Below are 16,341 nucleotides of genomic sequence, written 5' to 3'. Positions count from 1 at the left end.
CAGATGAGCAGCTGATTGAAATACTTCCAATATAGTTTGAGGATAAATATTGGACTTAAGAAAAAGGTAGTGTTGCCCAAAAAACAAGAATAAAGCAGAAAACACACCATTAGTTCTGTTTTTCCACTTCAAGTATGAAGAATTGTCATTTTACGGAAGGTTGTAACAACAAGTCACACAAGACAACAAAGATTCAAGTCAATCTCCTTAAAGTAGAAGGAAAGAAAAATAAGAGCCGTGTTCTTAAACCCTGGGTTCCCCCATAGGAGAGAGAAGTGCACTCGGGTTTAACAAGTGATACAAAACATGCTAAAAGCTATCTTTAGTGCTGATGCTAGTGCTAACAACATGGAAGCTGCCCCTTTAAATTGTCCCGTTAAAACTGGCCAATGAGAGCAAAGAAGCAGTCAAATAAATGAAAGGCACGTGAAGAACGAACACAAGACTGGTAAGCGAAGTCATCAAGTATTTGGAGGCCCATGAGTGTTTGTGGCCAAGCAGCACAGAGGGTGGGGGCGACAGGGGGCCCTCTGACCTCATGTCCATGCACCAAGCGTTCCTAGGGACATCCACGTGTCCCATCAAAACTCCACGCCGTCGTCACTTTCGCACCAGTCCGACGGTGCGTCTGTGCCGAAGTAACGGTCCCCAAAATTACCTGCACACCCAAAGGAGAGCGAGTGTTGAGGCTGGCTGGCAACTTTTTTGTTATTGTTCACACGATGCTCACCGATGCCCGGGATGATGTGGAAGTGCTCGTTGACTTCCTTGTCCACGGCGGTGGTGATGATTCTCACGTTGGGGAAGGCGTAGGCCACCGAGTGGACGCCCATCTCTGCCATCAGCAACGACAACAGGAAGATCTTGTCCTCCGGCACGTCATGGTCCTTCACACGTCAACACAAAACACACTTTTTATTTTTTATCAGGACTTATGACTGTGGAAGCTAGAGCTTCCTTAGCAAGTAACTATGGTGCATTCAGGGACCGCCGCACAAAAAGCAGCATGGTGGAAGTGGAAGCATAAAAACAGCGGTACATTTAAGTTGTGTATTTCACCAAATGAACCACGCAAGCGAGCCCCTCCAGCAAAGATGACTTCGGGCAAAGGTTCTCAATTATTTTCTAAAAAGCAGCATGATTTCTTAATATATTTTTTTTGAAAAATTGAGATTAAGAGTGAAGCCACCAAATTTGACACGAAAGTAGTGAGGGATCACGGTACATGGATTATACACTATTTCAGTTATACCACCCGGGAGGGGAGGGGCTACCCAAACGTCCCAAACTACCGTAACTGCGATGGCCTAATCTCCACCTTGACCGAACCAGAGGTAGACACAAGTCCATGTAAAGTATTGGATTGGAGTCTCACCAGCAGCACTCTGACGGCCATGAGAGCTGCAGCGCCTGTGGACACGGTGCTGTCCATCAGGATGACGTAGTCCTCGCTGATGTCCTTGGGCAGTCGCAGGTAGTGCAGCTACAGCGACAAAACAAAAAAAAACCCACATGACACGCCTTCTGTGTCAAAAGCGAGCAGCCACGTTGCGGGTCGGCGTACCTCGGGTTCACCTGTGTCGTGATTGGTCTGGATGAGGATTTTCCCCAATCGGATGTCTTTGCACACGGCCATGAGCGCCTGCTCCATGGTCTCTCCTGCTCTCAAGATGGACACGCCTGTGATCTAAAAGCACAAAGGCCAGTTTGCACAGTTTGTAGTAATGCGTCTCATACCTCCTGTATGCTGATTATTGCACTCTGAGTAGTATGTCTTTTCTAATATTCCATACAAAAAAATGTGTCATAAAGTATGTATAAGTGATGCTGCCGATAGTCAAGGCTGCAGTATGAAATCCAAAGTGAAAAGGCTGTACTGGGACACACCTAACGCATACAGTATATACTAGACATACAGTATGCACGATATACTCTATATGGCAGCAGTCTACAGTATTTATTTTGCCATTGGTATTTACTAGTCTAATCAAATTAACTTTATTTGTATAGCACTTTTCTTGCAAAGACATGCAACACAAAGTGCTTTACAGAATTAAAAACAAGTACCACAATTAAAAGGAAAAAACAAATACTAAGAAAGCCCCTCCCTCCCACCCTACATACTAGACTCACACACACAATCACACACAGTAGCGAGACATGCATGGCACTGAGGATCAAGGAAACGCCACCTTTGGGGCCGTCCACACTGGGAGGAGCTGCAGGCCGTGTCATCAGGGGACCAGCACCCCGCCCCCCCGACTCCGACAGACGGGCGGACCCCCACATTAAAGTGAGGAACCCCCAGCCGGCCGGGTCGAAGGGACCCAAGGATGGCACCCCCTCAGCAGACCCGACACAGCCCCCAGTGTGGAGGACCCCCCCTGAGGAAATACTGGAGTTAAACGCTAAAGAATAAAAGCATAAATTAAAACTGCAAGCAGTGATGAGCGGGCTCGAGCACCCCGACGCGCTCGGGGGTACGCGCGGGTCGGGGGTACGCGCGGGTCGGGGTCGCGCGCGCGACCGGACGGGCGCGTGGACGCGCCGTACGAAAAACCGCGGCGAGCGGATAAGCAGTAAGGTAGTCACGGCACTTGCAATTTTCCGCCAGGAGGGGGCGACAGCGGCGGCGAGGCGGGTGCGCGGTCACGTCCCGTCCGACACCGCGAACCGCCATAAAAAAATTCACGACGATCGGACTACGCGGTAGGTCCTTGCGGCGGATATACGTTTCCGCCTGTGGGTGGCGCTATAGAGTGGTTGGCCCACACGGTAACGGACCGGAGGGTACCCCGAACCAACAGAAAAAATTAGGGGCCGATCCGACCGTGCGTAAGGAAGTTACGGCAGATATACATTTCCACCAGTTGGTGGCGCTATAGCGTATGTACACACACAGTGAAAGACCAGAGGGTACCCCAGACCACCAGAAAAAATTTGGGCCTGATCCGACCATGTGGAAGGAAGTTACGGCTATATACATTTCCACCAGTTGGTGGCGCTATACAGTCGATGTACACACACAGTCATAGACCAGAGGGTACCCCAGACCACCAGAAAAAATTTGGGCTTGATCCGACCATGTGGAAGGAAGTTACGGCTATATACATTTCCACCAGTTGGTGGCGCTATACAGTCTATGTACACACAGTATAACAGACCAGAGATTGACCCAACACACCAAAAAAAATTTCAAGACAATCTGACCATGAATCAGGAAGTTACGGCAGATATACATTTCCACCAGTTGGTGGCGCTGTGTTTAGAACATGGCTTCTGGAGCATTAGGTGCGTCCTGTCATGATAGACGTCTCCACCGAAAATCATAGTGATACGTGTAACGGGTGGCGAGGGATAATGAATTGAAACTTCTAGGTGGCGCTAGTGTGTCAATTTAGATTGGTGTCACATGGGAGCACCACCAGGGCGCTCAGGCCTGGATTAAGGCCTCACGTTTAAGATTTCAGCAGCATGTGACCTTCTGCAGGCAAATGATGACCTTTTGATGGTCAATGGCGAAGGCTGACCATTCGCCGTGGCCACGCCCCCCACATGTGCTTTACACACATCATAGTCCATCAACTGACATCATCAGTCTGTCAGTCAAACTGTGTATTGACTTTGATGTACATTGCTTCAAGGCAAGGCCAGACACCAGGCAGGGCCAGATATGAAATGGTCAAAGTTTGGTGGCGTGCCACGCCCACATCCTATGGAGCGGCCCAAAATCCTTCGCAATTTAACGTGGGCCATCCGTCTAGTGTCCGTTGATGCAACAACGGACTCATTCGGTCAAACCCCCTAGGAGGAGTTCGTCAAGATACGACCCATACATCCGCCCCCAAATGGCCGCCGCCACCTAAAATGGCCGACTTCCTGTTGGTTTTAGAACATGGGTTATCGAGACTTTTTTGTGCGTCCTGTCACGAGTGATGTCTCCTCCGAAAATCATGCCGATACGTGCAACGGGAGGCGAGGGATAATTATTTTAAAACTTCTAGGTGGCGCTAGTGAGTCAATTTGGCTTGGTTTCATATGGGGGCCACACCAGGCCGCTCAGGCCTGGATTCTGACCCCCCCTATGAGTTTTCAAGCCCATGCGACCTTTTGCGGGCGAATGATGACCTTTTCTATGTAAATGGCGAGGCCTGAGCATTCGCCGCCAGGCCACGCCCACCACGTGCGCTTTTCCTGCATCATGGTCCATCAACAGGCTTCACCAGGCTGTCAGGCAGTGACCTTGTGACCCCGATGTTCATCTGATGAATCTCCTGGCAGAAAAGGCCTCATGTAGATGACACGCCTTTAGCCTGTCGGCAAAAGGTGGCGCTGCGACGAAATCAGGAAGTGACCTACGGGGACCTTCGGGGCGGGGCCATGATCACATGTACCAAGTATGATGAAGATCTGACCACGTGGAGCCAAGTTATTCACGTCTACAGTTACGCTCAGCGTGCAAGGCCCGGACATATGAAAATGGGCAAAATTTGGGGGCGTGCCACGCCCACATCATATGGAATATCCCAAAATCCTTCGCAATTTAACGTGGGCCATCCGTCTAGTGTCCGTTGATGCAACAACGGACTCATTTGGTCAAACCCCCTAGGAGGAGTTCGTCGAGATACGACCCCAACTTCTGGCACGAAAAAGGCCGCCGCCATCCAAAATGGCCGACTTCCTGTTCGTTTTCCAATATGGGTTCTTGAGACTTTTTGGTCCGTCCTGTCACGATAGACGTCTCCACCAAGTTTCGTGACGATAGGTGAAACTGGTGGCGGGGGCCAATTTTTTCAAAAATTAAAGGTGGCGCTAGAGAGTCAATTTTGGAACATTGTTTTCGGGACCCCCACCAGATCGAAATTTTCGCCAGACCTGACGCGCTTGCAAAATTTGGTGAGTTTTCGGGCATGTTAAGGCCCTCAAAATGGCCGTCCTTTCGTCAGAATAAAAAACGGAACGATTACAATAGGGCTTTCGCACTGGTCAGTGCTCGAGCCCTAAATAGGACTAAAAAGATAAAAACATGAGAAAAGTTTAAAAATATGAGTTAAAAGCCTGATTAAAAAGGTGTGTCTTTAATCTTTTTTAAAAAATCTCAACAGCCTCTTTAGTCCTGAGGCTCTCCAGCAGGCTGTTCCACAGGTGGGGGCCATAGTGGCTGAATGCTGCCTCACCGTGGGTTTTCGTTCTGGGTTTTGGTATTGTTAAAAGGCCAGTGCCGGAGGACCGCAGGGTCCGCCGGGGTTGATATGGTAAAAGCAGATCAGATAAATAAGAAGGGGCAAGGCCGTTAAGACATTTAAAAACCAGTAAGAAATCGATCCTGAAGCGGACGGGAGCCAATGTAGCGACTTTAAAACTGGTGTAATATGCTAGTAGACTGCACAGAGTAAACAGCAGGAAGAAAGCAGACGTACCCTTTTCCCGCTCAGCCCCCTGCCATCGTAAACTCCACCCTGCGGCGTCTCCACAGACACGAACTGCAGAAGAGGAAGAAGAAGAGGTGAGCCCTGCTGTTAAATCCGTGAATTAAGACGGTTTTTAACAACAAGACGCCTCAGTGGAGTTGGGTCTGCAGACCTTGAGGGGCAGGAAGGAGAGGGCGTGTTCAATCAGGAGCCTCATTAATCTTTTGGAGTAGAAGATGAACTCGTCACGGCTCGTCTCCTTGTTCCTACTCAAGAGCACAAACGATGGTGGTGATGATGACATTCGGAGGATGTTTTTACCAGTACGATTTTGTTATTCTGCTGACCTGATGATGGTGTGCATGCCGCGCACCTGCGGCGTGCTCTTCAGGACGCTCAGGGTCTCGGGTAAAGGCTGACCCTGGTGAGCTGAAGCCAGGGCCGACCTGCCAGAAATACACGAGCATGATCGGCGAGCACGCAGTTACCGTGGCAACAGGGAGTTATCACCCCTAACATGTGCACCGATTCATTAAAGTATGTGTTTGCGCCAGCAGGTGGCGCCGAGTGTCTTTCAGTGCAATTCTCAGCTGTGCTAAGATACTAGGTTACTCACTACACAAAAGGGAGTCGCAACCACAACATAATGAGAAGTAAACAATTAGCAGGTTAGCTTGAAGGCAAGAGGCAGGTACATATTGAGAACTGACAGTGGAAACATGCTGAGAGTGGACAGACGAACGGACACACGCACACACACACAAGATGCTGCATCAACACAGGGTGTGTGTTGTGTCATTACATATTAGTCACATAGCACACTAGCTTTACGGGAGCGGGGGTCAAATTACACAGCAAACAAGGAGGGCAACAAGGTGCCTCACATATCCCAGCACAGCTCCTCCTGAAGGAGGTCCACGACAGGAGGAAGTGGGAGACAGGAGAACAAGACATGTTCTTTCCACTCCTCCACGCTAGAAGATGACCATGAAGTGGACACAGTGTACACCCCCGTCCTCCAGTACTAAAGAAGGTTGAGAGTCCTGTGAAAGGCACTTTTAATTTGAAAGGACAGCCCAGGGATGTCAGAAGATATTAGTTTGAAAGAACGTCTAAGTACACTTTACTTTGAAAGGAAGGTGTTCGTAGTTTGGAAAGTTTAAAAACATTCATACCTCACATTGATCTCGCGCTGGAATGATTACACGGCATTCAGCCCGGCGAGGTGGGAGGGTGGGGAGACATGCACACACACGTTATAGAAAGTCCTTAAGATTACCAACATTTAGCATTTAGTGTGATGATAAATCCAGAAGACATTGTTCCTCCGGTACCTGAGCTCTGTGGATGGTGAAGGACGTTTAGTTACCTTCTCCAGCTGACTGTGGACGTGCTGAACGATCAGATCCAACGCCACAAAGTTGTCCCCACCTGTTGACAGACAACAGATCGCTGGAGCATCCATTAAAAGTGGCCACAATCCCACTGTAGAGCAGGGGTGTCCAAAGTATGGTCCGTGGGTCAGATGGGGCACATGGAACAACCAGAAGTAATTTTACAAGTCAAAATAGTAGGAGAAATAGTTGGGATCGAATTTTACAGGAATAATGCCACAATATTAAGAAAAAAATAAACGTATACTTATAATACTTATAATATAATAAAGTCGGAATATTAAGAGAAGAAAATTAATGGTCATTTAAGATAAAAGTTTAAATATTTCAAAAATGAAAAACAGCTGAAATCGTATCGTATTGTATAATGGTATAGCCCTTGCATCCTTGTCGTTCCAGTGTGCGTCCCTGGCTGGTAAAGGTCTGGACACCCCCGCTTTAGAGGGAAGCGGAGCGGACCTCTGGGCACCACGATGTCTGCCATCGGCACGGTGGGCTCGATGTACTGCTCGAAGGCCGGCTTGACAAACTTGTTGTACTGCTTGATGATGCCGCCGATGTCCCGCCCACGCTGAGACACATCCCTCTTCAGCCGGCGGATGAGCCGGATGTCCGAGTCCGTGTCCACAAACACCTTCATGTCCAGGAGCTGCAGGAGAAGAGACTCAGTATGTGGCCCTCGGTGGAAAAAGGTGGCATTTTTGACTAGCCCACTTTTGGGTCCTGACCCACCAGTTGAGAATCACTGCTCTGTGGAATGTGTTTTGTGCGAGTATGTTTGGGTGTCTGGAACACATTAACTGGGCTGACATTATTTCCTGCGGGCAAAAATGGATTCAGGACCCTGTGAAGTGGATTAATGGTGAGTATATTTATTTCCACACACAAGCGCAAGCGTCGGATGTCATTGCCTCTTTTAAAAAAAAAGAAAAAAGTGGTCCATCCATTCTGCCACTAAGCTTGCACTCAGCAAAAAGCAAGAAAAATCAATGTGGACGCATCCCGGCGACGAGTGGGGGGGGGGGGGGGGGGGGGGGGGGTGGCGGCGCGGACAAAAAAGGGCCTATTGACGAGTGATGAGATGAAAAGATGTTGGCGTGTGATTTAGACCAGAGTATAACTCAGGCCACAACAAGGCAAGAGCGTCACCTGCTGTAAATCTCCCCAAGCCACCAACCAAAAGATGGCAGCTTGTGGGATGAGCCCACGGCTTAGCGTCAAAAATCCAGAAACAACCAACGTGCTGCTGAGCAAATTAACATAAAAATGGAAGAATGCGGGGACCACATATGAACATTTTGGATGAGCTTTGTGTTTTAGGTGCCAAAGCAAATAAGTCGCATCAATTCACTTGACCCCCACTGACCCCCTGATGTGCGGCCAAAAGGCCACAGGCTCGTGGTGCAGGAGCACCAATATCCCCCATGGCCCAGCAGCGCACCTCATTAGCATATCACAGAGTAGGGGTTGGATGGGCTCCACCAAACGCAATTACTCATCGTGGCGACAGCAGCCATTATTAACAGTGTCGCAGGAAGTCCCCGGAGGGGCTGCCGGCCCTTATCGCCACGGTCCAGCTCTCTCACAGGTGAACGGGCGATGACGCGGGATAGTCCGCTGCGCAGGAACTTCCCTCAAAATGTCCAACTTTCAGAATGTTGTGGTGGATTATTTAGGTTCATTAGCAAATCAAAAACATTGCATGCAAACTCACCTTCAGCAGCTCCTTGTTGGAAAAGGCCAGGATGCCCTCGAAGATGACAACATTGGCCCCGTATACAGTTTTCTGTTCAAAAGAGGACACATCTGGTTTGTCTACCAACAATTGACAGGGTTTGTAAGCTAAAGCGAGCATAGCAAAACAGCGCCTCCCTTTCAGACTGTGGTCAAAGAGTGTAATTGCAACTGGTCGCTGCTACATAATTGTCTTTTTAAAGACAATAATGCTCAGTTGTCATACTTTGGTGATTTTATTGAGCTATATCTGAGTGTTAAATATGGCAATGTGACATTAACTGAAATAAATATCATGAATTCAATTAAATGAGAATGAAATACACAAAGTGTTATTGAATGTGCCATTAATTAATTAAATTATGACTTCATTTAATATAAAAAGGTATATAATTACTTCACCATATAACAAATTATTTGATGGACCTGTTTTACAGCATTGCATGAATTTATTTAAACTAAAACCAAGGCGTAAGAAATCATGTAAAGCCAATGAATCCACTCTGAACAGCCAAAAATATGAAGAAGAAATACATTTTAGACAGAATAATAATAATTAGACTGTTTTTAAGATGGAATGGTGCTGTGTGGATAACAGTGACACTTAAGTTGGAGCCAAAATGGTGCCGAGCGTGCTGCCATCATTTTTCCAGTCTCTCCATCAGTGTCACGTGAAAGTCAATAAAAACAATGCTGCTCCATTGATCTGGAGCCGGCACAGAGACAAAGCGAGTGCAGCAGGCGAGGAGCGGCAAGGACGGGAGTGGAGGGGAGAGGCGAGGAGGTGAGGAAGGGGAGGGGGCTGTGACTTGTAAAGAAACAGATGAGTGTTTATTGATTTGGTCATTTCGGTGTCTTCTCCTAAGAGTTGATTTAAGGTTAGTCAACATGTTCAAGTGCGGCCTGGAGACCGAAGGTGACTTCCTGATGGACCACATCAGAAGAAGGAGACTCCAGCTCCGAGTGTGTGCAGCCCCCAGCAGCCCCCGCCAAGAAGCAGGGTGCAGAGGGCTTTTAATTACAGGCAGCTGGTGCAAAAGGGCCATAAAAGGATTGGTGAGTGGCGACAGGCCATTTCCCATGTGGCTTTGCGCCTTTCAGCCATGAAATTACATGGCAAAGAAATAGGGAACCGTTGTCGCCGCTGGATGGATTCCTCGCTGTGGGGGTGTTTGTGGCTAAGGTTTAATAATTAGCACATTAGCACAGCTACCACATCAATGCAAGCACTTTAACGATGTCAAACGCAGCAGCGCTTCCACTCGCTGGTTGACATGATGTGATGGCCCACCTATTATTAGCTAGCTTGCTGTCGTTGCTACTTAGGTTGTCTTTCTTTACGACAAAGCCTTCATATTTCATTGAACAAGGCGCAGACTAAATATCCGGGTTCCGGTCACCTACCCATTCTTTGCGTCTGCAGTGAGACGTGAAGTCGTACACGGGAACTTTGATGCTTTTTCCTTCCTTCAGCTTGCGGAGGACGCTGACCAGCAGCTCGAAGTCGAAGGCATCGGGGTGGTCGAAGTTGTACTCGTTCTTTGCCGCCAGCTCCTGCTGGTCTTCATCCAGCACCTTGCAAGTGGTTATTTATGACACAGCATTTAGTCACCAAAGATGGACGGGCTCAGTCGTATAAAGCCTGCGAATAGCAGGGAGCTACTGTATACAGTGAAGAAAATAAGTATTTGAACACCCTGCTATTTTGCTATTTCTCCCACTTAGAAATCATGGAGGGGTCTGAAATTTTCATCGTAGGTGCATGTCCACTGTGAGAGAGATAAACTAAAAAGAAAAATCCAGAAATCACAATGCATGATTTTTTAACAATTTATTTGTGTGATACAGCTGCTAATAAGTATTTGAACACCTGAGAAAATGAATGTTAATATTTGGTACAGTAGCCTTTGTTTGCTATTACAGAGGTCAAACGTTTCCTGTAGTTTTTCACCAGGTTTGCACACACTGCAGGAGGGATCTTGGCCCACTCCTCCACACAGATCTTCTCTAGATCAGTCAGGTTTCTGGGCTGTCGCTGAGAAACACGGAGTTTGAGCTCCCTCCAAAGATTTTCGATTGGGTTCAGGTCTGGAGACTGGCTGGGCCATGCTAGAACCTTGATATGCTTCTTACGGAGCCACTCCTTGGTTTTCCTGGCTGTGTGCTTCGGGTCGTTGTCGTGTTGGAAGACCCAGCCACGACCCATCTTCAATGCTCTGACAGAGGGAAGGAGGTTGTTCCCCAAAATCTCACAATACACGGCCCCAGTCATCCTCTCTTTAATGCAGTGCACTCGTCCTGTCCCATGTGCAGAAAAACACCCCCAAAGCATGATGCTACCACCCCCATGCTTCACAGTAGGGATGGTGTTCTTCGGATTGTACTCTTCATTCTTCTTCCTCCAAACACGCTTATTGGAATTATGACCAAAAAGTTCTATTTTGGTCTCATCTGACCATAAAACTTTCTCCCATGACTCCTCTGTATCATCCAAATGGTCATATGCAAACTTAAGACGGGCCTTGACATGTGCTGGTTTAAGCAGGGGAACCTTTCGTGCCATGCATGATTTCACATCATGACGTCTTAGTGTATTACCTACAGTAACCTTGGAAACGGTGGTCCCAGCTCTTTTCAGGTCATTGACCAAGTCCTGTCGTGTAGTTCTGGGCTGATTCCTCACCTTTCTTAGAATCATTGAGACCCCACAAGGTGATATCTTGCATGGGGCTCCACTCCGATTGAGATTGACCGTCATGTTTAGCTTCTTCCATTTTCTAATGATAGCTCCAACAGTGGACCTTTTTTCACCAAGCTGCTTGGTAATTGCTCCGTAGCCCTTTCCAGCCTTGTGGAGGTGTACAATTTTGTCTCTGGTGTCTTTGGACAGCTCTTTGGTCTTCGCCATGTTACAAGTTAAAGTCTTACTGATTGTATGGGGTGGACAGGTGTCTTTATGCAGCTAACGACCTCAAACAGGTGCATCTGATTCAGGATGATACATGGAGTGCAGGTGGACTTCTAATGGGCAGACTAACAGGTCTTTCAGGGTCAGAATTCTAGATGATACACAGGTGTTCAAATACTTATTTGCAGCTGTATCACACAAATAAATTGTTAAAAAATCATGCATTGTGATTTCTGGATTTTTCTTTTTAGTTTATCTCTCTCACAGTGGACATGCACCTACGATGAAAATTTCAGACCCCTCCATGATTTCTAAGTGGGAGAAATAGCAAAATAGCAGGGTGTTCAAATACTTATTTTCTTCACTGTACGCTTTCATTCATGTGGCGCCCCTCCCTGAAGGAGGCATCACCTTGTAGAAGGAGTCCATGGAGAGAAGAACCACCCAGGGAACATCCAGCGCCTCAATGATCTTATTGGCCACTGTTGTTTTGCCAGAAGCGCTTCCCCCGCACAGACCTGCAGGAAGACCCACACTGGCTTCAATGGAACACCAGTACAGCTTTTACAAACACAACAATCATATGGACAGGCACACAATACATTTTCACAACCGTATGCAAGGACGTAGACTTGATGCGTACATCAACTATCATCAGTTGGAGTTGAATCCAAGGCAGCAGAGTTTAGTCGGCCATCGATACCGTCGGCTGTCGCAAACGTGCCACTGCTACCAAAGAAATGTGGAGATGTAAATACGAAGGGGTCTGTGGGTGGCCGGGCACCTACACCATTCCTCAGGACGATGCTCGCAGGAAGTGTGCCAATGTAATGCTGTGCGCAGACGCACACGTGCACAGAGCACCAAAAAAAATGATGGAATGCTAATGAATGCCAGAGGGGTCATGGATTCGGTGCACTGTTACAAGGAGATCTGGGAGGAGAAACGGAGGTTATCCTTCCCGACTAGCCTGGAGTTCTAACAGTAAAACATTATTTGAGATAAAAAGGGATTTTGTGCTTGATGAAGCGCACCCCCCCCCCACTCCCCCAACACACACACACACAGATGAATGAGTCCAACGTCCGCCTGAGGACCAGTCTCAGCAACTGGCAAATGAAGTGTGACAAGCGTGTGTGTGCGCAAACATCAAGCTGTGTGTACTGTGCTTAAAGACATGAGACCAGCTGGGAAGGGGGGGGGGGGGGGGGGGCAAGGAGGACATTATCATACATTAGCAGCATCGCCTCCATCGGGGAACATTGGCCTGGTATCATTTCAGCATGAAAAGCTAACAAGAAGCAAGAATACTAAAAAAAAATAATCTCCGGTTCTCTCACCGATGACGAAGGCCTCCTTGAAGGTGGTCCCGGTAACGTTGTACCATGGGGGGCGGCCAGCTGTGTAGATGGTCCTTTTATTGGTCCTCAGCAGCGGGGGCTCCGTCTTGGATTGGCTGGTGGTCCGTTTTTGTGGCGACAAGGACGGGGTCAAAGGGCAGCGAGGGATACAGCTGGGGAGGCCGTCCAAGGAATCTTCTCCACTCTCGCTGAAGATTAGAAAAAAACAGTCATGCTAGCAGGAGTGCTTGAGTTTTAATACTTAGCGGTTGGTGCGAGTGCCATCAGAGATGCCCACGTGCTCACTGACGACCCCATGCTGCTCCTTTCAGGGCATTTTTGTCATGGGTGGGGGGGACTATAGGTTACACAAAGAGTGAAAAATACATAATAAATAATTGTCTTATTAAAACTTTGTGGGACCTGCAGTAACCCCCACTGTCCTGTAGAGGCAATGAGGAGTCCACTCACTTTAGGATCTCCCCCCAACCTCCACAGCGGCTCTGCTCTGCTGTAGGTGCGCTTGAGGAAGAGGGCGGTGGGAGTGGCCGACCCTCCCCAGGAATGCGCAACATGCCCGATGGAGGCAGCTGACATGGGGGTCGCCATCGCATGAGTAAGGCTGTCATCACATAGCAGGAACACCAACTAACAGGCAAGGACTTCCTGGTCTGCGGGGCCATAAGCAATCAATGGATGGCTTCTTTCAAGCCCTGCATACCTGGGAGGCAGGACATGCATTATAGTCTAGCTGTGCCAGCTTTGGATGACATCATTTGGTGCTACACTTCCAAAACAAACATTTTATCACACTACCTTTTGCAACAGCACATATTTATGATGTTTTTTTTTACAATATATTAGTTTCAAGTCTTGTTTTATATTGGTAGTGTGCCTGAAAATATTACATAAAAGAAAATAAACATTTTCTGAGACAATGAGAGGTGCCCCCCTTCGCTACAGCAAATATTTATGAAATTACAATATTTTTTTTTACAATATATTAATTTCAAGTCTTGTTTCATATTGGTAGTGTGCCTGAAAATATTACATAAAAGAAAATAAACATTTTCTGAGACAATGAGAGGTGCCCCCGTTCGCTACAGCAAATATTTATGAAATCACAATAATTTTTTTTACAATATATTAATTTAAAGTCTTGTTTTATATTGGTAGTGTGCCTGAAAATATTACATAAAAGAAAATAAGCATTTTCTGAGACAATGACAAAAGGGTGCCCCCTTTGCTACAGCAAATATTTATGAAATTACAAGGAAAACTTTTATAATATATATTCATTTCAAGTCTTGTTTTATATTGGTAGTGTGCCTGAAAATATTACATAAAAGAAAATACAACTTTTCTGAGACAATAAGAGGTGCCCCCCTTCGCTACAGCAAATATTTATGAAAGCTTATTTGTAACACATATTGACTGTTGAAAAATATAATAACATGAGAAAATACAAGCTTTAAGTGACTACACATTACCTATACTGTACGGTACCCTGGTAATACTTGTCAAAAGTAGCACCATTCGCAAATAAATCTTATTTTAAAAATATGTACCACTGAGAAGGATTAACGTTATAATGTGCGTCAAAGCTACTCTCTTGGAAAGTTATTGTAATTTAAATGGAGGGCATCTCTTTTGTTTCTTCACTGCTGCTAGCAAAGTGCTGTTAGCTAGCCTTGCAGCATTAGCCCGCTAGCTACCGTTGTCCGACTCCGCTACCTTTTGGCGCCACAACGCTAGAAACCCAAACAACATCCACCCCCCGCATGTCGTCCTCACCTGTCGGAACGGGACATTCTATCGGACCCCCTGCCACCGTCAGCCGTCTGCCCATTCTGGTCCGTCGAGCTGGATGTGCTCATGTCTGCCGGGTAATGGCTCGGCGGGGGAAACCAAACACGGGTGACGTCATGACGTAAGGGCACGTAAAGCGGCAGCGTGGTTCTGTTTGGAGCAGGCGGGTTTGCAGCGTCAACTTGAATGGCACGTGCCACAAGTGGGGAGGTCATATGACTACTTTCCTGACAAGGTAAAGACACTTTTAAAAGGCAGCTAAGCATCACTTTTCATATTTACAATTCACTTGTGGTGCGTTCAGGATGCCCTTTTCCCTATATACTGTATATAATATATTATTTTTACAATCATCACATGTATGCAGCACCTTTGGGGTATAATTACGCTACTGCATCTGTGCCATAATAAATAGTACATTAACACATACACTAAACAATGCTGACTGTTCATAGAAACTGCCAGAGAGGCAGTAAAAATGTTTATTATGGCTGGTTATTATGGCTTAGAATATGGTAGTTGAATTACAACATATATTCTGTAGTAATAAAACAGCAAGTGTGCAACTGCAAAACATCAGTATTCAATACATTCACGCAAATGGACGTTAATCACGTGTACTGTATTTGATTTTTTTAAAACCAAAAATGTCGTTTTTTTTCATCGTGCGTGTAAAAATGTGCATGTACACACTCCACCGAGGCGTGCACTAATGTGCAAGTGTACATGCATTGATTTCCGATAGCTGCTCCCATTAGAATGTTCTAGCACAATGCCTGGCTGGCCGCTCAGCCTTAAAAACAATATTTCATATCTCACCCGTGCAGTTGTTGTCATGCTCAGTGCGGGGAAAGAAGTCAAATATCTTCATAATATAATATAGTCATATTGCAGCATCTTCCAACGAGGATTGTTAGCCTACTGTATAGTTTATTTAGGTCAACTTGGACATATTTAACTGTGGACATATTCGGATACAGTTTCACTATAAAAACAAATATAAACATATACAGCAGGGACGTCACTAGATTCTGAAGACGTGGGGGTGGGGGGGGGGGGTGGAGATGCACAGGATATGAATGAATGTAGTCAACATCCAAAAAAAAATCAAAAAAACAAATAAGGAACCAGAACCCACTTTTGGACAGATAAAGATACTCAGTTGTTTTAGGCCGCCATTAAATTTACTCAAGTACATACAATCTACACTGCTACTACTACTACTAGTAGTAGGCTAGTATTAGCCTGCTTATTGACTTACTTATTAGCCTGCTTTTGCCCTATTATATGAAATTTGTCAGAAATTTTTTGTAAAAAAAAAAATTAAATCAATAAAATATATCAAATTATTTAGGGGGCCTTAAGAACATTTTAGGGGGGCTGAAGTCCCGCTAAAATAGGCCTAACGCCACTGATATACAGTTTTTTGTACATAAAAAATGTGTCATTTATTTATTGTTCATTTGTGCGGCAGTCCTCAATTCCTTAATTTGCAATTTTGGGGAATGGAGTGCTCCATAATCAGGAAAATGTGAGCCAAATTAAAAGCCTTGATGATGATTTCAATCCATCCCGTTCCTTTCCAAAATTAAAAAACGGGGACATTCGGGTGGATTTTTGTGGCCTGCGGTGTTGCTGCATGCATGTTGGAGACCAATTGACACAAAAAGGAGGGAGAAGACCCTCCCTCACACTTCAAGCTCCCTCCTCCCTCCCGCTGCCTCCAAACTCCGCAATGAAGCTTT

At 46.4% G+C, this 16,341-nt stretch overlaps 1 protein-coding gene across 1 annotated transcript; it reads right to left on the bottom strand.

Annotated features, from left to right (window-relative positions):
* Positions 1–508: 508 nt before the first annotated feature.
* Positions 509–14,748, bottom strand: LOC131141834 (uridine-cytidine kinase-like 1). Its single transcript, XM_058091628.2, has 15 exons — positions 14,582–14,748; positions 12,788–12,996; positions 11,859–11,965; positions 9,944–10,114; positions 8,520–8,591; positions 7,265–7,454; positions 6,781–6,842; positions 6,587–6,603; positions 5,759–5,857; positions 5,584–5,677; positions 5,421–5,483; positions 1,565–1,687; positions 1,376–1,483; positions 731–887; positions 509–658 (listed from the first exon to the last, which is right to left on the bottom strand). The coding sequence occupies exons 1-15, from the start codon at positions 14,662–14,664 to the stop codon at positions 582–584; spliced, it is 1,632 nt and encodes a 543-aa protein (XP_057947611.2). The 5' UTR covers positions 14,665–14,748; the 3' UTR covers positions 509–581.
* Positions 14,749–16,341: the final 1,593 nt, after the last annotated feature.

This window comes from Doryrhamphus excisus, linkage group LG11, assembly GCF_037039965.1.
Source record: "Doryrhamphus excisus strain RoL-2023G ecotype Guam linkage group LG11, RoL_Dexc_Guam_v1.1, whole genome shotgun sequence".
In the NCBI taxonomy this organism is placed as follows: Eukaryota; Metazoa; Chordata; class Actinopteri; order Syngnathiformes; family Syngnathidae; genus Doryrhamphus; species Doryrhamphus excisus.
The sequence above is the reverse complement of the archived record's forward strand: the minus strand, read 5'-3'. Positions and strand labels throughout refer to the sequence as shown.

Excerpts from the sequence above, each read along its gene's own strand:
- LOC131141834 (XM_058091628.2), bottom strand. The coding sequence starts at position 14,664 with ATGAGCACATCCAGCTCGACGGACCAGAATGGGCAGACGGCTGACGGT. Across the intron at positions 1,484-1,564 it reads ACGACACAGGTGAACCCGAG|CTGCACTACCTGCGACTGCC; the intron begins GTACGCCGACCC and ends TTGTCGCTGTAG. Across the intron at positions 888-1,375 it reads TGGCCGTCAGAGTGCTGCTG|GACCATGACGTGCCGGAGGA; the intron begins GTGAGACTCCAA and ends TGACGTGTGAAG.